The sequence below is a fragment of the Electrophorus electricus genome, chromosome 4, assembly GCF_041902795.1.
Source record: "Electrophorus electricus isolate QZ-2024a chromosome 4, ASM4190279v1, whole genome shotgun sequence".
Taxonomy (NCBI): Eukaryota; Metazoa; Chordata; class Actinopteri; order Gymnotiformes; family Gymnotidae; genus Electrophorus; species Electrophorus electricus.
This window is the reverse complement of record NC_137500.1, coordinates 36,173,025-36,192,234: the sequence shown is the minus strand read 5'-3', so window position 1 is coordinate 36,192,234 and position 19,210 is coordinate 36,173,025. Positions and strand designations below refer to the sequence as shown.

Genomic DNA, 19,210 nt, shown 5'->3' with positions numbered 1-19,210 from the left:
TTGTATCTGATTTCATCATGAAAAGCATGCATTTCAAAACTACCAGAGTCAACTCTGGACCTGAGACTGCACTCTATCATGGAGTATAATAAAGCCATGTTTATATGCTTTAACATTATACATTTCTAGATGGACAGTAATTAGGGGAGGAATATTAGTTTGATTTTATAAGGATGAATTGCTAATGGGTATCTGTATACAAAATTATTTTAGCTAATGGAATTGTCAATGGCACGCTGTAGATGACTTGTATTCTAGAAATAATGCCAGGTAAAATGCTTCAAACACAATCTTGAATGTTCCAGCGCTCCACCTTCTTCAAATTGTGCTACCAGGTCCAGAACCATGGTATTTTAGGTACAGGGAACAAAAGGTATTGGTAGCAACAAAAATAAATAAATAAATAGAAATCAACCAACAAGACAACAAACCACCACACCCCTCTCCTGCCCCTGTTGATGTTAGCAGGTATTAACATTCATTATCTGGGAAAACAAGCAATTATATTATTGGTTAATATTTATTTATTTTTTGACCAGCTTCAGCCCATGATGCAGTGAAATGTCAGAAATAGAATTATTTTGTAATTGTTTTAAATTTGGTACAAGACAGAAACCAGTGTTGCAGTATGTAGATGTAACAAAAACCACCCACACACACACACACACACACGGCTTTGGGTATATTTGTTTGATAATGTAGAAGACTAACATGGCCAAAACTAAAACTAGCTCAGGTACACACTAAATGATGTGCACTTTTTAACTTAAATGAATATGACCACAGAATTAACATACAGTGGTGTGAAAAAGCCTATGCCACAGCATCTCAATCAGATTCAGGTCAGGAATTTGACCACTCCAAAGTCATCATTTTGTTTTTCCTTAAGCCATTCAGAGGTGGACTTGGTGCATTTTGGATCATTGTCCTGCTGCAGAACCCAAGTGCGCTTCAGCTTGAGGTCACGAACAGATGGCTGAACATTCTCCTTCAAGATTTTTTGATAGACAGCAGAATTCATAGTTCCATTTACCACAGCAAATCTTCCAGGTCCTGAAGCAGCAAAACAGCCCCAGACCATCACACTACCGCCACCACCATATTTTACTGTTGGTATGATGTTCCACACCTTCCAAAAAGTTCAACTTTTGTCTCATCAGTCCACAGACTATTTTCCCAAAGGTCTTGGGGATCATCAAGATGTTTTCTGCCAAAACTGAGACAAGCCTTCATGTTCTTTTTGCTCAGCAGTGGTTTTCATCTTGGAACTCTGCCATGCAGGCCATTGTTGCCCAGTCTCTTTCTTATGATGGAGTCATGAACACTGACCTTCACTGAGGCAAGTGAGGCCTGCAGTTCTTTGGATGTTGTGTGGTGTCTTGTGACCTCTTAGATGAGTCGTTGTTGCACTCTTGGAGTAATTTTGGTTAGCCGGCCAGTCCTGGGAAGGTTCACCACTGGTCCATATTTTCACCATTTGTGGATAATGACTCTCACTGTGGTTTGCTGGAGTCCCAAAGCTTTAGAAATGGCATTACAGCCTTTTCCTGAATGATAGAGCTCAATTACTTTGTATCTCATTTGTTCTTTAATTTCTTTGGCTCATAGCATGCTGTCTAGCTTTTGATTATCTTTTGGTCTACTTCACTTTATGAGGTAGGTCCTATTTAAGTGACTTCTTGATTGAGAACAGGTGTGGCAGTAATCAGGCATGGGTGTGGCTAGAGAAACTCAGCTTTCCAAAGATTTGATAAACCACTGTTAATTTATGTTTAAAAAAAAAAAAAGATAATCAGGAAGGGGGCAAACACTTTTTCACACCACTGTATAACAATCAAAAGTCTACAATACAACTAACACAGCTACAATTCCTTTTCAAAAAACTAACTTAGATCATTTTAAAGATTTTTTTTTTATTACTGTGTATTAATAGCAACAAATCATAGCCTTGAACAGGTAAATATTATATTACCCATGATCACCAAGTAAATCCTAGTCGTTTTTTGGACTCCTTAATGTTGACAGTTTCATTCAGCTCCTTTATGCCTTGACTACTACTGCACACATAACTGGGCATCTGAACGCCAGACTCATCATGAACAAGATAACTTGGCCTAACTCCACTAAACATGGGGCCCAGTCCTCCACCGATGCCCTCCCGTGCAGCCTTGCGCAGTGCACGGGTGTTCCGCTGGGCCTCACTGGCTGTCTGGATCACTTGCTTGGCGTACCGCTGAAACTGATTCTCCTCTTCGGCAATAAGAGCAGCGTTGCTTGCCTCAAACTCCTCTTCTTCTTTTTTCATGCGCTGATCCTGTGCACATTTCTCAGCCTAGATATAGCAAAAGTGATGATTTATAGTAAATGTCACTTACAAAAGAAAACAAAAAAGGAATAATGAAAATGCTAATATTAAGACACGTTAAAGATGTGTTTAAACAATCAACCCACCATTTGATGTACGTAAATGTCTTGTAGTGCTTTGGCATTCTCTTTCATTTGTTGGGCCTTGAGGAGCTGTTTTTCAAGAAAAATGCTATCTGCTACTTTCTTTGCATTAAGCATCTCAATTGCATTCTGTTTCTCCTCTTGCACCCTGAGCTGCTGTTCTTGTCGCTGAAGCCATATAATTGAAGATGTGTTGTCAAAAATACAATTCACATGAATTGGTGAATCAACAACCAAAACAAACAAACATTTTTCAATATCCTTAAAAAATGTAAAACACCCAGAAAAAGTGCCAATTCGTTTAAAATATAAAATGTCAAATAACAGTTGAGTCTGATTATAACTCTCTATTGTTCAATCATTTTAACATTAGAAAACAGTCCCATAAATATTTTACCATAGCTTCTCTGTGTGTGGCTATGGACTTCAACATTGCTGCTTTCTTCTCATCCTTTTCTCGCTGTTGCTGAGCCTGCTTGGCTTCAGCTTCTTCCACTGCCTTGAAGATCAACTCTTCCTCATTAGTGGTCTGTTCCTGATGCTGGGCTTTCAGTCTCTCAGTAATAGCCTCTCTGTGTCTCTGGAACTCTCTGCCACAGAACAATGATGCCACAGATTACAGACTAGTACTATATTTACGCTCTGAAAATAACATATAGCAATCCAGAGTTAGTATATTTGTTTCTCATGTCAAAAAATAATCAGTGATCAATAAGTCTCTTATTTGCCATAAACAGCTAACAGTGGAAATAGACTTGCACCTACATTTGAGTCCAGACCAACAGTAATCTAATACAGTCATGTGAGGGCAATTTACTCTCCTGAAATATTAAGCAGTGTTTCTAAATATAGTTCTTAAAAACCTGTACCTAAACAGCTCTGCTTCTTTCTCTTTCCTGAGTTTCATCATTTTCTCTTTAGCTTTTGCAAAAAGCCTTCGACTCTCATCCTCCATCTTCTCATTCTGAGCCTCGGTCGCTTTGATGAGATCCCTGTTAGCCAGGTGTTCCTGTCAGAAAAAGCATGAATTAATTATTTTACTGCGTTTTGATGAGTCTGGACCTCTCCAAGGGCAAACATCACTATTCCAAGAAGATCATTTACAGAAAACAGTAGACTTCTAGAGAACCAAGTGATTCAATTTATTGTAATATTATAGTTGCTAGTATTTACAAAATATAATTACAATATATAATTTATAATTACAAAATTACAATATATAATACTGTAGTTGCCCATATGCAATAAATTCTAGAAGAAAACTTTTTGTAAACTTCTGAAATGGAATCTGTGTAAGCCTTACACAGTGAGCTCTCATGATGCTTCTCTTCTGCTCTTTCTTCTTCTGCTCTTGCATGGATTGCTCCGATAGATAGAGCTCTTCGAGTCGCTGCATTTCCTCTACCTGCTTTCTTTCCTCCTTTCTCTCTTGTTCTCTTGCATGCTTATGCTCCTCAATCCTAATAAAGATGGACAATGCAGATATTCTGTGGCAGCACAGGCGTGTTCCTCCTCGCAAAGTCAACAAGAAAACCCTGCTGGCTTTGTTCATGGCACTGTAGATCAATCTACAATACAGTCATTTAGCATCTGAGGCCATTTTGATGGCAAAGGTATTTTATTACATCAGCAGTTAAAACAGCTGGTTTAAAACTTAGATACAGTGGCGTGTCTTATACTTTACTGTTGTTTCAAACTCTCAGCGACCACCAGACACTTTCGCTTCTTCTCTAGGTCGTCCTGCTGCTCCTTCTGTAAAGTCTGCCTCTCTCTGTGCAGGATCATAGCCATGATCTCTTTATCTATATCCTTAGAGGCATTCTGTTTCCTCTGCTTCAACTCAATCTGGGCCTCCCGCTCCTTCAGAACCTCAGTCAACAGCAGGGCACTCTGGGGGTGGCATCATAATTGTTTTTTCAGGGCTGGACACACAAATCTGAGTCACTCTCATATTTGGTCCTACATCAGATTCGTATCCAGTTCGTGGCCATGCGACTTGAATGAGAACGGTCAGATTAGAAATCATGTGGATGTACATCACCATTAAAACAACAGTGGAGGAGTGAAACAGCTGTAATAACAGTAGCTGCGAAACACCTGTTTGCAGTTCTCCGGAGCAAAATGTGATGTACAAGTGACCTACTAGCACATCCACTTGGCGGTTTTAATACAATGGGTCATTTCATAGATATGGCATTTTTGTTGTTGGTGGCAGAGGTGCCTTGTGCAAAAGTGTATCAGTTTCATCATTTCAGATGCAATCACATTACAGACAGATAAAGATCACTTGCTATTATAAACGTGAACAGTCAAGACAGGCAAATCTGATCTGATCCGAATTTAATAATGTGGCTTGCATTGGTAACTTAACCTTAGACATACTGCAAAACCTGCTCCAGATCAGTAAGCCTGGGCAGCTTCAACTGCATCATCAATAAATGGAATTATTAGGGTAAAGGGTGAAGACATAACGCTGCATACCTATGTGTCAGTATGATGATATGTGGCCAAATCAAATACAACTGAGTAGTATGACACAATTGAAAAATAGTAAATATACTAACATGGAATCCTTTCACTCTGTCAGTCTGATAATATTGCTGGGCTTTTGCTTTCTCAATGGCTTCTCTTCTTTTTTGCTCTTGGTACTTTGCTTCCTCTGTATCAATTTGTTTCCTCTCTTCCTCCTCAATCTCTTCTCTAAGTTTCTTTGCCTCCAGTTTTTTTTGCCGTTGTCCCTGTAAATGCATGGCAGGCCTGCATTAGGAGCATTTCACCAAAGTATTTCGTTTGCAAGCGATTCTAAAGAGATATCCCCTGACACACCTAAGTGACTTCAATCACTCCATCTCATTTTAAGACAATACAGCAGAATACTCACAGCTATAGTATTGGGCCAGTTTTTGACCACTTCCTCAGAACGCAGGTGCAGGGCCGCCCGCTGCCTTGCTGCTTCAGCGCGACTGTCGGGGTGTCTGCTCACACCACTGACACTGGCTTGCAGTCGTAACCATTCGGATTTGGGCAATACTGTTACTTTGCGAATATCTACCGCTGGGCTCAGCTCACTTTTACCCTCCGCCAAAATGACTGTTGCAAAATAAGAGGTAGGCTTTGAAATTCAGAATGGTGACGACCAGCTAGTTAGCCAGGTAACATGATCTGAAAACTTTGTAAAAGTCTTTTGCTCACCTCTTCTGCTTGAACCTTTTCTTCGACCATACTGCACCATAGGTGCAGAGGCTGTTGACATTTTGACTGATTATTTGAATTCACTCTGGCAACATTTGATAAACGTGTTATTAGCTATCATTAAACTATAGTTAGCTAAATGTTTTTCTTCTGAACTTTTTCAGATAAGCAGTTAAAATATATTTAGCTGGCTGCAACCTTGCAAAGCATTTTCCTGGTCCACTATTGTTGCCTAGCGAGGTCGTTTACAAGTTACACTGTATCCATTGGCAACCTCAGAAGGTCGTGAAGAATACGACCCGGAAATCCTAACGGGTAAGCAGCGCGAATAACGTTAAAAACAACCACGGACAAATCGAATAAGCAAATAAACTAATTTGCACATCTGATACTAATACGACAAAAGATATTAAATCACAATATATCATTTTACAGGTCAAGTAAGAGCCAAAAAGAAATTCGGAACTCGTTTTTAAGATCAGGAACATTTAAAAAAAAAAAACCTTTTGCAGCGGCTACGTGCAGAAGTTGGTCAAGTTTTACACGTTTTACAACATTTCAGTAAGGTTTAGGTCTGGACAATTCTAAATCATTATATTTTTTCCGATAGTTGCACTGCCCAAAAATAATTGTTTAAAAGATTTTCAGCAGTTCCTGCACACCATGATGTTCTCCGTTTAGCCTGAGCACAGCGCTCATATTCTGAGATCATTTTTCACTTTGCAGCTCTGCTACAGTTCCTGCCACTAACTCCTTTCTGACAATGCACTCATTGATACAGTTAAAAGATATGACTAATAAACACCATGCGTCTGCTTCTGCAAAATAAGATTCCATGAAAATATGGTATGTTGCAAAGCAAGATTCCTTTCTAAGGATGATTATTCCACGTCGCCTTGTTTTTGCTCCAGTTTATTTATTTATTTAGGCTACTTAATTTCTTTATTTTAAGAGCCTTCCACATGAATTAGCATAAACGAATGAATGAATATGGGCAAATGTGAACGAGGGGAAATTGTTTTCACATCACAATAATAATCTAAGTAGCTGCCTGTTTTAATTGAATATTTCTTGTATATTAAGTAGTCACATTAGAATGTAAAAAGATAGAGTGCTGACACGTGATTCTCCTAATTGGTTAGGCGCTTGAACGACAAAAAATAATCTTAAACAGATACGGTAGCCTATTTCACTATAAGAAATCCCCAGCATAGCTCTCAACAACAAATTATGTACAATGAATTCGGCGCTTAAAGGGCACGGGACTGTTGGGTAATTAATGCTTATTATTTGACTGGTTCTTTTGATCAAGTGGAGGCGGGCTTTGCTTTCAGCTGAGTCACTCTTACTGCCTGTTCATTCAAAGACCGCGACGTAAAATCAGTTCGTATATGCTCATCAGATCCCGCAAGCTGCACCCGTAAGACACGAAAAAATGGCCCCAGTATCAATCAAACGCGTTTTAATAAGTGAGAGTGTTGATCCGTGCTGTAAGACCATTCTGCAAGAAAATGGCATTGATGTGACAGAGAGGCAAAATATGAACCAAGAGGAGTTGATTGTCCAGATTAAGGTAAATTGATTATTTTATTTATTTATTTTATTTATTTATTTTTGCTATCACAATCTGTGCGAAATTTCATTGCGTTCTTCTGGAGTAGCGTATTGTATTTTCACACAACTTTTGAAACTTGGTTACTGTTTGACTACTGTCTTCGCTGCGCAGCGACCCGCCATTGGTGTCTCCTCATTAGGATGATGTAACATCACCCTGGCTGTGTCTGCAGGACTGCATGCATGCTAACGATATAAATGCAAATGAAATAAACCGAGTATCTTCCCGCATGGCTCTGAATAAATGCTTTAACGTACCAATGATTCAACGCCCAAGAGATATAAGCTTGTGTTTTGTTTTTTTTGTTTTTTTACTTCGAATAGCCCAATTGTTTTTGTTTGACAGCAGCTGCGCGTATCCCGGAGTCCTGACCCGGCATAACCTGTCAATCTGACCCTTTCTGTTTGCTAGGATTACGATGGCCTAGTGGTTCGATCGGCAACCAAAGTTACAGCTGACATTATCTATGCTGCCAGTAACCTGAAGATCATTGGACGGGCTGGGACCGGTGTTGACAATGTGGACGTGGATGTGGCAACGAAGAAGGGCATAATTGTCATGAAGTAATGGAAGGACCTCGCACTTGTAGACAAATGGGTTCCTTGGCGTATTGGGGGGTGGGCAGCGTGTCTGTTTTGCATTGACTTCTCCTCTTGATGAGAGTTAATCTAATACTTGGGCAAAGTAGCATTTGAACTCATGGCAATAATCCAGAGCATACTGATATTTTTCAGTAAGATGACAAATTTGCATACATGCACACTAGTGTTTGACACATCTGTGGAATTACTGGAATTTTGATACTTTCATGTATGGGATCAAATTGGTTATTAAAACCTGGTTCAAAATGGTCTACAATTGCATAAGTATGTTATGTTCTGGAGCCTTCTCCAAAGCTTGAATGATTGACCTTATCTAGGCCAATATTTTCAGTGGTAACCCTTTGTGTGTACCACTCCATTTAAATATCCTTTTTATTTGACAGTACTCCTAATGGCAACACCATCAGTGCTGCTGAGCTGACCTGTGCTCTTGTGATTAATTTGTCAAGGTAAGTAAAACCTGTAGCAGCTTGCAATATAAACCAGGCTAACTGTAACAAGTATTAATGATGGAGTTTGTTTTTGTTAAGTGGTTCTTGTGCATTTTAGTCTGCTATTTTAGAAGCATCTTGGTTTTCTAGATAATAACTGTCATATTTTTTTTTCTTTTGAAGGCATGTTCCACAAGCTGTTATGTCAATGAAAGCAGAAAACTGGGATCGTAAAAAGGTACTGACTTGAATTTAAATTTGCATGCAATTGATGGTTTGGTGGGCAATTTGGTGTAAAGATGCTTTTTTTTGCCTCTGTACTAATTAGATCAGACCACTGGGTAATTAATTCCATACAAGCTTTAATGGAGATGGGTCAATGTTTTGTTAATGATTTTGCAGTTTATGGGTGCAGAATTATATGGCAAAACCCTTGGAATAATTGGGCTTGGAAGAATCGGAAAAGAGGTGGCTTCAAGAATGCAGTCTTTTGCCATGAGGGTAACATCAGTTCATTCATGCATGTAACATACTGTTTGTACTAGAATTTTGGTTTTTGTCCAAGGACCAGACTACAACTTGTCACGTGTTTTATTTTATTTTTTAAAATGTATTTATTTTATTGCCAGACTATTGGCTATGACCCCATCACCCCTCCAGAAGTGTCTGCCAGCTGGGGGGTGGAGCAGATGTCTCTGGAGGAGCTCTGGCCCCAGTGTGATTACATCACTGTGCACACACCCCTCATGCCCTCCACTACAGGTGAGTATGGCTCAAACTGTGCAAGGCAATGAGCAGGTTGGAGATGTGGCATCAGTCTGTGTGTCTGTACTTTCTGGCAATATTAATTTAAACCTTGTTTATGTTCATTTCAAGTAGCATCTTGGACATTCATTCAGAATAATTCCATTCAAGTTATTGACATTCTTTTAAAGGAAAAACTGCAGAGGTGCAATCTAATTACTTTGACTTGATTGGTCATAGGATTACTTAATGATGCCTCATTTGCTAAGTGTAAGAGAGGTGTGAAGGTGGTGAACTGTGCTCGTGGAGGCATCATTGATGAAGCTGCTTTACTAAGGGCTTTGGAGTCTGGCCAGTGTGGAGGAGCAGGCCTGGATGTGTTTGTAGAGGTGAGAGCTCTCCAATTATTTTAAAAATGCCAGAATCAAAAAGTGGAGTACAGTTATTTGTGGTATATAACTCCATTCTGTGTGTTGAGAGGCATAATTTGGTCTTTAATACTCAGTATATGATTGGGAGACTTTCATGGTGCTTATATGTAATGTTGTTATAGGAGCCTCCAAAGGACTGGACCCTGATAAAGCATCCAAATGTTATCAGCTGCCCTCATCTGGGAGCCAGCACGAGGGAAGCTCAAGCTCGCTGTGGCCAGGACATCGCACTACAGATTGTGGACATGGTCAAAGGCAAAGCATTAGTGGGAGCTGTGAGTTTCACCTAGAACTCCAACATGTTCAAAAACAAAAATGCACAGCTGGGTTTCATGGCACATTTTTGATGCTGTAAAAATGTGGTGTCGATGAATTGACAATTCCATCCAATTTCAAAACAATTTTATTTATTCACAGAGAATAATCTCTTTACAGTGTAGGACTTGCATGGTTAACTATATCTATATTACAGTGTCATTTTCTCTTCCATATTGAGCTTGGATATTCTTTAAAGAGGGAGTTCACCTTATTTCACATTAGAACAAGAGAATGGACCCAGTCACAATGGAAATGTATTGGCCACTGCAATGGAAAATTGGTCTTAAGTTTAATTTGGTTTACCATAGAGGCATTTGTTGTGGAAAAAACATTTAAATGCAAATAATGATTAAAAATTGGTTGATACCTCTAGAAATGTCAAAAGATGTATCAAATGTGATGTTCGTTGAAGTTCCCATTATTGAAAATGATTTGATTTTTATTGTAAGTTTAACATGACTGGAAGACATTTTGATCCTAGTTTAACTGATTCCCACCCACTCTTGCCTAGGTGAACGCCCAGGTGCTGGCCTGCACCTTCAGCCCTGACTCGCAGCAGTGGATCCGTCTTGGTAAGGCCATGGGTCGGGTTCTTAAGGCTTGCTGCTCCTCCAAACAACCCTTCGCTCATGTCCATATCACCACTCAAGGTGGGCCTCTGGGCTGTGCCCAAAACAACAATTGCATCTCCTGAACCATAACTAATGAAAAAAATATATTTAAAGAAGTCTTTGTGGGTGCATATTTTGTTACTGCAGTTGAATAAAATTTTATTGTATTCACAAGAATGTCCCTGGTGTATTTTCAGTGGTTGGCCTTCTAGTGTTAAGTGTACTACATGCTTCATTTGAACTGTTGGCCTCTACTACAGCTTTTAATGTATTGTTGCCTTGATTTGAGAAATTGTGTGGAAACATTATAATGACGATTGTTGTTGGGTTGCCACTCAGGAGAGTGTTTGAAGAAATCAGCTGGGTTTCTGAGTTCAGCGGCTGTTGTTGGTCTGCTGACTGAGGGGCCTGAGATTGTTCCAAACTTGGTGAATGCGCTGCCTCTAGCAGAAGAGACGGGGATTACAGTAAGGCTGTGTGGTTTTAAGTATCTATGAATATCCACTTCTTGCCCACCCACACATAGCTTATATATTCATCAGTTCAGGTTGTGTAGATTCTGTACTTTCTGCACAGTACAGTTTAGGAGTGATAATCTCCCTAAGATATATTAATGGCATGTTTTTCCTGCAGCTTTACCTACAAAGTGAGTTATATTCTTCTGGTCTTGCCAACAGATAAAAAGAAGTCACAGTGACGAAGCTAAAATGGCCTGTATGGTGGAGGTATCTGTGAATGGCAGCATATATAAAGCTGTAGGCTCAGTACAGGCAGGGGTGCCTGTACTGTTGGAGCTAAATGGCAGTGTGTTCTGGCAGCCGGTCCCTCTCTCTGGAAACCTGCTCTTCTTTAAGGCCACAGGCTCACCTCAGCTCCTGTCATCTGTTACTGGTGAGCTAACTTACTCGCAGCTAATCACAACTTAATAAATTTCACGTGTAGGTGGTGAGAAACGGCAGTAATAAATTCAGGTAAATGTTTTAAATAAAATGACAATTACGATGCCTTACTTCTTCAGGTATCCTGGCAACAGCTGGTGTTGCGATGGAGCGCTTCAGTGCCTCCTCTGCCCCTGGTGATGACCAATGGTACTGCGTGGGGATTCCTTCTCAACTTGCAGATCTCAGCACTTTGAAGTCATTGGTGAAAGAGGCTTTACAACTCGCTATGTAAATTCTTGCTAACTGATGGTGGGAATTGCATTGCATCCTGTTTAACAAGGTTGACAAATTTAACACTAGGAAACCATTGTTGTAATGTGGAATTTACAAGGAAGAGTTTAGCATTGTTAAGCCTTATGTTTGGTCTGTAAAATACTAAATGTTTAGTAATTTGCAAACTACAGTTGGCTATTTTTTTGATGCACACACAAATAAAATGCTACGGATGAGACTAACAGAAGCAAAATGATTTAACCGAATTACTGAGTACAGTACCTGTTCATTGCACATAATTAAATAGTATATTTTTTGCCAAATTACAGAGAACGTAGATTTAAAACCACACTGGTAAAAAGTTCGACTAGATTTTCTAACTTTTTTTCACTACAGCCAAGTTTGCTAACAGACTTCGCATGTAACGTGAGGATAAACACGGACCACTAAACCGTTGTTCTAAAAGCTTTTTTTTTCCTTATGTTGTAGAAATATAGATTATCGTTAATAAAAACGATTAAAAAAAAGTATGACAAGCAGAAGCTTTATTCACTTTTTACTGGTATCGTTTCTATTTTACGAATACGCTCGATATGTGTGTACACCCGTAGTTATTTTTGTTCTTTTATGTTCACTGTGTGTCCGGGACTGAAGAGTAACCTAGTATTGTAATGGTCCGATTCTCAGGTAACGGTCACAAAACAATGAAAATGAAAACGTGCAGAACGGATTCCTTCTGTCTTCTCGCGTAGTTTCACTTTAAAAGCTATATTATGTAATGGTTTTAGCCCTTTAGGATTAGATCCGATTCTGCCATGGCAACTGGCGAGACGCGTAGGTGCTGCAACATTTCCTTTTACAGTGTTATTTGTGTTTGATTTAGTAGCCTGTCTATTCGTATAGCCTCCCCCACATTTACTGCGTGTGCATGGAACGCTCTTTAGTTGGCAGCTATCATTATCCACGAGGCTGTGCAGAATCAACAACGCCCGGTGACAGCCGGGTGCCTCTCCAGCTATCCAGTGACCAAAATAGGAGCGCATGTCTCATCTGTCCCAGTGAGGCGCACGCGTGAGAATCTATGCCAATGAATCACATCGTTTTACCTTTTTAACGCAAGAAAACGAATGGTATCGCTCCTTATCTTCACATCAGGTAAGCTGAAATGCATCCAGTTATTAGGCTTTCTGTGAAGATCGTTTTTTTTTGTTTTTTTTTTTCTCAAAACAAATATGTAGGTGAAGTTTGTTCTTGTCCTTAATGATGTGACAGCCGAATGTTTGATGCAGAACACCTTTTAAAATAGTGGTTTTAAAAAATGTTAACATGGTTAAATGTTTTAAAAATGCTTATTTTCTCTCCCAGTTATATAAAATAAATCATGTCAGGCAAGGATCAAGAATGTTACACCTATGAATTCTGTGATTACTCTCATTCATCTGAAGTTCTGGATGCTCTTCAAGGGTTTTACACCAGTGGCCTATTCACAGACATCACTCTCCGCTGTTGTACAGGACAGTTGTTCCATTGTCACAAGGCTGTGCTGTCAGCTCGTAGCGCCTATTTTAAGGTAATGTTCACCTTAGACATGAAGGAACGTTCACACGGTGTTATCAATCTGTTTGGAGTAGACGTTGAGATTCTGAGCGCTTTGGTAGACTATATCTATACCTCAAAGGTGAGCATTACGCAAGGCAATGTGCAAAGTCTCCTTGAAGCAGCTGACCTCCTCCAATTTAACTCCTTAAAGAAGGCCTGTGAAGAGTTTTTGGTGCGTTTTTTGGACATTGATAACTGCCTTGGAATGCACTCGTTTGCCGAGCTTCACGTTTGTGCGCTGCTAGAGCGTGAGGCGCGGAGGATCATGCTCAGCAGATTTGAGGAGCTGGTGCATCAAGAAGAGTTTCTGGGACTTGATCTCAAAAGGCTTACAGCTATGCTGTCCGTTGAGAACCTAAATGTGTGGAAGCAGGAGACCCTGATGGAAGCGGTGGTGAAGTGGGTTACCTCTGACATAGATTCTCGAAGAGGTAACGTTCAGGAACTACTGCAGTGCATCCAACTTGAGGTGGATAATATGTACCTCCAAACAGCTTTAGAAGTGCACAAAGCATGTAATGAACGTAAATTGAAATTCATCATTATGCAAGCAATGAACTCCTTTGGAAATGACTTCACTCTAGCTTGCAAAAAGCTCACATCATGCATGTACATCATAGGAGGATATTACTGGCACCCACTGTCAGAAATTCACATGTGGGATCCCATATCCAACACATGGCTTCAAAGGAAAGACATGCCAAACTACACAAGAGAGAGTTACAGCATCTCACTTCTCCATCCTAACATCTACGTGACAGGAGGATACAGGACACAGACTGTGGATGCGTTGGACACAGTGTGGATTTACAACACCGACTCAGATGACTGGACAGAGGGCCGTCCTATGATCAGTGCTAGGTACTATCACTGCTCTGTGCCTTTACATGGATGTATATATGCCATAGGCGGATACAGGAATGGTGCCCCTGCTTCTGACACTGAGTTCTATGATCCTTTAAAAAAGAAATGGTTCCCTGTGGCTGATATGATACAAGGTATGAAAAATGCACTAAAATAATAAAGAATTAAAAATAAGACTATAAAGATTTAACATAGAAGGGTATAGAATTTTTTTTGCCATCTATTATAATTTTATAATGAACTGTAAAAATCAAGAGAACTTATTTTGGCTTATGAGGTTTAAGCTATTTAAAACACAACAATAAGAAATTATGAAAGAAATTATAGAAACCATAATTTCTGCACTGTCAATACTAAGCATATACACAGACTTAGAGACTGCGCAGCAGCCTATAATTAGTGACGGCCATAAAAATATGACCCAGGGTTGTTAAAAAAATTAATTAAAAAATCACCAACTGGCTACTGCCAAGTTGAACTGTATGTTCCAACATGGAAAAATATGTATGAATCAGCCATGTTTGTTTATCTTTTGAAGGTGTTGGAAATGCTACTGCATGTGTGGTGCAAGACAGAATCTATGTGACGGGAGGCCACTATGGTTACAGGGGAAACTGCACCTATGACAAAATCCAAACGTACAGATCTGACATCAATGAGTGGAGCATTACAGCAATAAGCCCACATCCAGGTATGGGATCTGCAGTCATTTTTCTTCATGTTACAAAACAGCAACTATACTGTCATCTAATAGCCTCGATCTTTCAGATATTCTGCACTAAATCTATTTTAAACATGGCTGCGTCCATGTGGGGCACCTGCTCTGTGGAGCATAAACTGGTTCATTTGAGGACTACAAAGCAATTTGATCCATTTCATGTGAGCTGTACTTAAATGTAAAAATGTAACAGCCTCCTTGCCAGTTACTTGCCTGTAACTGCACATTTCTAGATAAGCTTAGTGGGTGTGTGAGCATTTATTTAATACATGTAGTATAAAGCACCCACAAAGAAACTTGCCTCATGCTGAGTTCATATCAAATCATCTTCAAAACCATTAAAAGGAGAAAATCAACATAATCAAATGGTATAACAAATTCTTTATAAATCACTTAACCATTCATAAACCATTCCAGAGTATGGGCTTTGCTCAGTGTCACTGAACAACAAACTGTACTTGGTCGGTGGTCAGACCACGATCACAGACTGCTATGACCCAGACAAAGACGAATGGAAGCAGGTGGCCACAATGAAGGAGAGAAGGATGGAATGTGGGGCTGCAGTAATGAATGGGTGCATCTACGTGACTGGCGGCTATTCCTTCTCGAAGGGCACATATTTGCAGAGTATAGAGCGATATGACCCGGAGACTGACTGCTGGGAGGTAGTAGGAAATCTACCTACTCCCACTCGCTCACATGGGTGCATTTGTGTGTTTGCTGTCTAGCATCAATATGCTTCCTAAAAGATGCAGTGTGCTGTGAAATACTGAACACATTTCTGCGAGTTGTCTCGTGTAATGATCAGGAGGTTGATTTAATACTTATGCATTCCTAAAATGTTTCCAAAATGTTCTATACACACACACTTTGTAATTTATCATCTTATTAATCATCTTATTACTTACACAAGTGAATGTTGTAACTTGGAGATATATGAAAATATCAAGATGAAGACTGGTGAATTCATATTGTGAAAAACTTGCTATATGACTAAGATTCAAGATGAAAAGAGCGCATGAACTATTAAATGAGGCTATGTGAACTTTGTCACTTTTCTTCTAATCTTGACTTTTGATAGTGTTGAGATTTCATACGGGGGAAAAAATATTTAAATAATTAAGGCATATTTATTGTTAAATAAAATTGTTAATCTATAACTCCACTGTTTCTTGTTGACTTACTATGAACAGCTTTTGACCCTCCTCATGTACATGACCTAATTCAGCATCATATCAATCGGATACATTGCCATCTAGAGGAAGACACATATTACTCATATTAATAACATTTATTTTGAAATGCATCCACTATACAATAATCAAACAAACAGTCCCCATAAAAACAAACAACAATATTAGGAGAAGAGAGATCTGGCCCTAGCTTCATTTAGGAGTAAATTGAATGAAGTCTACCTGGATATCAACCTAGAATTTTTCGAAACAAAAATGAAAATAGCAGAAATGAGCAAATGAGTACTGATTTAGAACCCAAATTGGGACATATACATAAATGAACAAATGACAATGTCTTTCATCCATGTTGCATTCATATCTTTTCTGTGAATTTTCTTAAATAAAACCACATAAAGCATCAGATAATTTGCAGTACTTTCAAATAACTGCAGTACTAAAGAAAGTCAGTTTTATGGTGAATATTCATTGATTCTTACCGATTTCTTTTTGTGGAACTTATAGGATGCTGGGAGATCATATCTAAGCTCTGTAAATTAAATGAAGGCAAACATAGAGCTATTAGGGAATCAAAACTCTGAACACAATATGACAAGAACTATACTCTTTATATTTTATATATGACACATCAACCTTGTATATTAGATGATCTGCAAAGAGAATCTGCATGTATTACCTGCAATTACTTCCATTTTCACTTTCCAGTCACTTGCCTTCTTACTTATATGCTGCAGAAAAGCATAACTCGGTTCTAAAATTGTCCATTTGAGTGTACTGTACTTCTAACAGTAATAAGAGCACTTACATCCCTTGTGGTAGTCTTATGAAGAGAATACACTGCTCCTCTAGCCATGGAAATTGCTGTCTTCAGGAACTGCATGTCTATACCTTCAAATGAGAAACAGGACCAATGGATGCAATAATGACATAGTGAGTTTGACGGAATTTGGCATGATGCTTGACGTATCTGTCAGCCACTTGCAGTATTCTCTTACCCTGGTTATGTTTTGTGCCAAAAGGGGGGTTCATGATCACAGTGTCAAATTTCTTTGCAAATGATGAACCAATGGTGGAGACATCGGTCTGGACCGTGTCAATGTTTGACAGTTCAAATTCTTCCACATTTTGTTTAAAAATGTCTAGCGCACCACTGTCAATGTCAAACCCCACACACAGTCTGTTGGGAAAAATGGTAGTGCAACATTATAATGATCATATTATACTCATTAAAAGTGAGCTCCGTAACTTGTTTATTCTCACCCTGCATCCAAGACTGCTGCTCCTATGCTAAGCACTCCACATCCACACCCCAAATCAGCAACCAGTTTATTTTTAATGTCATCATATGTATTGTGGATGGTGTAGAGCATACAACCTGAGATAAGTGGAAAGAAATGAAACATGATACTACATACATTTTTTCTAACTTCATTAGATTAACAAAAGATTCCTGATAAATCATGAGGATTATTTAGGATATGTAATCAATGATATATAGTTTACTGAAGTGATTTCTCCAGTACATTACAATATACCTACCTGCTATATGGGGACTGGTAGGGTACTGTTCCAAGAGAATTTTTGGCTCCTCAAATCCATCTACTTGCTGAAGGCAACTTTCCAATTCTTTCAGTTTCATAGCTACAGGTTATGAGTCCTGAGAGCACTTTCAGTAGCTTACCTGCTAAAGTGTTTTGTACAGAATAAATGCAATGAGGGCATTCTCCAAGTGATGGAGAATGAAGGTAGACATTGGGTAGGTCTCAAAACAGCTCCCGAGTGCAGAGAATACTAATGGTATAGTCATACTAAAAATAGTGTGAAGGTACACTTTTTGTGGTTGTTTGGAGAACAGAATTAATGTTACAATGTTTGGACTAAGAACAGGGCCCTCGTCAGTGTACACAAATCTAGTCATTTTAATGTTATATTAGTACGTATATCCTTGATACATCCATCATGCTAGCGAATAGATTGGTAACTGACCAATATAGGAGTGCCATTTCAAAAATGTAAAATAGCATTGCTCAGGAACACTGATTTTGATGGTGTATTGGGGGAATTTTCCAGCGAGTAAAGTGCAGTGCACCAGCTGTACTAACAGGTGAAGTAGGGAACTCTTTGAAACATGCCAAATTGACTGTCTTCTTAATTAGAACTCAAGCAATCCTATAGCCAGAAAAGCAGTTTTCGTGCACCTTTTTGGCATTGTTTAATTCAGCAGAAAAACGTAACCTTTTTCGCTGTGTTTTCCTAAACAATTACATTTACAGCATTTAGCTGACGCTTTTACCCAAAGCAACTTACAATTATGAGTGAGTACAACTTGAGCAATTGAGGGTTAAGGGCCTTGCTCAGGGGCCCAACAGTGGGAACTTGGCAGTGGCAGGGCTTGAACCAGCAACCTTCTGATTACAAGTCAAGTACCTTAACCACTGAGCTATCACTGCCCTCATTGGTTCACATATACATTAGCTAGCGGCCATTGTGATAGTTGGAAAGGTGGCGTTGGAAAGAGCGACCAACAGATGTCCACCTCCAGCCTTGTGCTAATGCCCGGCCAGCATTGTCTAGCTTCCCCCGCCTCCATGTGGCCAAAGAGCAGACGTGCCATCACAGCGCACGTCTGGGGGGATCTTAGCGTACAGCCACGTATGAACAAACCAGCCCTGCAAATCTCAGGTGTCACATAATGCAGCGCCAGAACTTTGTGATCATAAACTACTAAAACCGAAGAGAGAAACGTCTTACGCGCAGGTAGGCAAGTATTTTCTGGACCTTTAACCCAGCTAGGCTATATATAGGCTATATATAAGCCTGAATTCTTCCTAAATAAACTTAGCCGAGCCGTTACTACTAGAAGCGTCTGAGCACACTGCATATGGTTTCACGGGAGATTCACGTAACTAGCTGGCCACGGCTTTCTTTGCCGGTAGATATGCAGAGCAGTAATTCGTTTAAAGGCACTTACATGCACATTCCGAGCTAGCTAGTAAACTGTTCACGCATACAAACGTGTAGCGCCATATTTCGTTTCCCTGTATCCTACTTCCGGATTAGACGTTTTGTGCAATACGTCAAAACAAGAGTCCTGAGATTAGTGCGATATAGGTCTTAATCCATATCATTTTATGTTATTTTCACTGCTAAAATTATAGCGAAATTATATTCTGATTTTAACCATAGATGTGAAATATTTGCAATTCTCTTTTAAATTTACATAACAATTATATTCTTTTGTCATTCTTTCATTGTATCCAATATTTCCCAAACAGTCCTCAGAGACTTCT

The 19,210-nt window shown here is 39.3% G+C and overlaps 4 protein-coding genes across 6 annotated transcripts; 2 read left to right on the top strand and 2 right to left on the bottom strand.

The window, feature by feature from the left end:
* Positions 1 to 493: 493 nt before the first annotated feature.
* On the bottom strand, positions 494 to 5,907 carry cfap210 (cilia and flagella associated protein 210). Its single transcript, XM_027021120.3, has 9 exons — positions 5,641 to 5,907; positions 5,330 to 5,538; positions 5,013 to 5,186; positions 4,133 to 4,338; positions 3,752 to 3,908; positions 3,318 to 3,457; positions 2,846 to 3,038; positions 2,452 to 2,616; positions 494 to 2,332 (listed from the first exon to the last, which is right to left on the bottom strand). The coding sequence occupies exons 1-9, from the start codon at positions 5,699 to 5,701 to the stop codon at positions 1,979 to 1,981; spliced, it is 1,659 nt and encodes a 552-aa protein (XP_026876921.3). The 5' UTR covers positions 5,702 to 5,907; the 3' UTR covers positions 494 to 1,978.
* A 1,037-nt stretch (positions 5,908 to 6,944) lies between these two features.
* Positions 6,945 to 12,088, top strand: phgdh (phosphoglycerate dehydrogenase). Its single transcript, XM_027021101.3, has 12 exons — positions 6,945 to 7,213; positions 7,667 to 7,818; positions 8,241 to 8,306; positions 8,472 to 8,526; positions 8,691 to 8,789; positions 8,918 to 9,050; positions 9,273 to 9,421; positions 9,586 to 9,738; positions 10,293 to 10,431; positions 10,732 to 10,859; positions 11,070 to 11,283; positions 11,411 to 12,088. The coding sequence occupies exons 1-12, from the start codon at positions 7,076 to 7,078 to the stop codon at positions 11,563 to 11,565; spliced, it is 1,581 nt and encodes a 526-aa protein (XP_026876902.1). The 5' UTR covers positions 6,945 to 7,075; the 3' UTR covers positions 11,566 to 12,088.
* Positions 12,089 to 12,388: 300 nt separating this feature from the next.
* Positions 12,389 to 15,858, top strand: klhl23 (kelch-like family member 23). The gene is made up of 4 exons (XM_027021102.3): positions 12,389 to 12,701; positions 12,912 to 14,143; positions 14,548 to 14,700; positions 15,145 to 15,858. The coding sequence occupies exons 2-4, from the start codon at positions 12,928 to 12,930 to the stop codon at positions 15,453 to 15,455; spliced, it is 1,680 nt and encodes a 559-aa protein (XP_026876903.2). The 5' UTR covers positions 12,389 to 12,701; positions 12,912 to 12,927; the 3' UTR covers positions 15,456 to 15,858.
* A 145-nt stretch (positions 15,859 to 16,003) lies between these two features.
* mettl5 (methyltransferase 5, N6-adenosine) lies at positions 16,004 to 18,975 on the bottom strand. Of its 3 annotated transcripts, none has more exons than XM_027021109.3 (8): positions 18,892 to 18,975; positions 17,460 to 17,604; positions 17,181 to 17,295; positions 16,916 to 17,097; positions 16,726 to 16,808; positions 16,597 to 16,648; positions 16,400 to 16,449; positions 16,004 to 16,154 (listed from the first exon to the last, which is right to left on the bottom strand). In XM_027021109.3, exons 2-8 carry the CDS (start codon positions 17,557 to 17,559, stop codon positions 16,113 to 16,115), a joined length of 624 nt encoding a protein of 207 aa, XP_026876910.3. In that variant the 5' UTR covers positions 17,560 to 17,604; positions 18,892 to 18,975; the 3' UTR covers positions 16,004 to 16,112. The 3 variants fall into 3 exon arrangements, with proteins under 3 accessions (XP_026876910.3, XP_026876911.3, XP_081569669.1); XM_027021110.3 differs by having other exon boundaries at positions 17,460 to 17,601; positions 18,892 to 18,969; XM_081713543.1 differs by lacking the exon at positions 16,597 to 16,648.
* Between the last annotated feature and the right edge of the window lie 235 nt (positions 18,976 to 19,210).

Excerpts from the sequence above, each read along its gene's own strand:
- cfap210 (XM_027021120.3), bottom strand. The coding sequence starts at position 5,701 with ATGTCAACAGCCTCTGCACCTATGGTGCAGTATGGTCGAAGAAAAGGT. Across the intron at positions 4,339-5,012 it reads ACAGAGTGAAAGGATTCCAT|AGTGCCCTGCTGTTGACTGA; the intron begins GTTAGTATATTT and ends TGCCACCCCCAG. Across the intron at positions 3,909-4,132 it reads GCTGAGAGTTTGAAACAACA|GATTGAGGAGCATAAGCATG; the intron begins GTAAAGTATAAG and ends CATCTTTATTAG.
- phgdh (XM_027021101.3), top strand. The coding sequence starts at position 7,076 with ATGGCCCCAGTATCAATCAAACGCGTTTTAATAAGTGAGAGTGTTGAT. Across the intron at positions 7,819-8,240 it reads AAGGGCATAATTGTCATGAA|TACTCCTAATGGCAACACCA; the intron begins GTAATGGAAGGA and ends TTTATTTGACAG. Across the intron at positions 9,051-9,272 it reads CCTCATGCCCTCCACTACAG|GATTACTTAATGATGCCTCA; the intron begins GTGAGTATGGCT and ends GATTGGTCATAG.
- klhl23 (XM_027021102.3), top strand. The coding sequence starts at position 12,928 with ATGTCAGGCAAGGATCAAGAATGTTACACCTATGAATTCTGTGATTAC. Across the intron at positions 14,144-14,547 it reads TGTGGCTGATATGATACAAG|GTGTTGGAAATGCTACTGCA; the intron begins GTATGAAAAATG and ends TATCTTTTGAAG. Across the intron at positions 14,701-15,144 it reads AGCAATAAGCCCACATCCAG|AGTATGGGCTTTGCTCAGTG; the intron begins GTATGGGATCTG and ends AAACCATTCCAG.
- mettl5 (XM_027021109.3), bottom strand. The coding sequence starts at position 17,559 with ATGAAACTGAAAGAATTGGAAAGTTGCCTTCAGCAAGTAGATGGATTT. Across the intron at positions 17,098-17,180 it reads GCAGCAGTCTTGGATGCAGG|ACTGTGTGTGGGGTTTGACA; the intron begins GTGAGAATAAAC and ends TTTTCCCAACAG. Across the intron at positions 16,155-16,399 it reads AGTTCCACAAAAAGAAATCG|GTTGATATCCAGGTAGACTT; the intron begins GTAAGAATCAAT and ends GAAAAATTCTAG.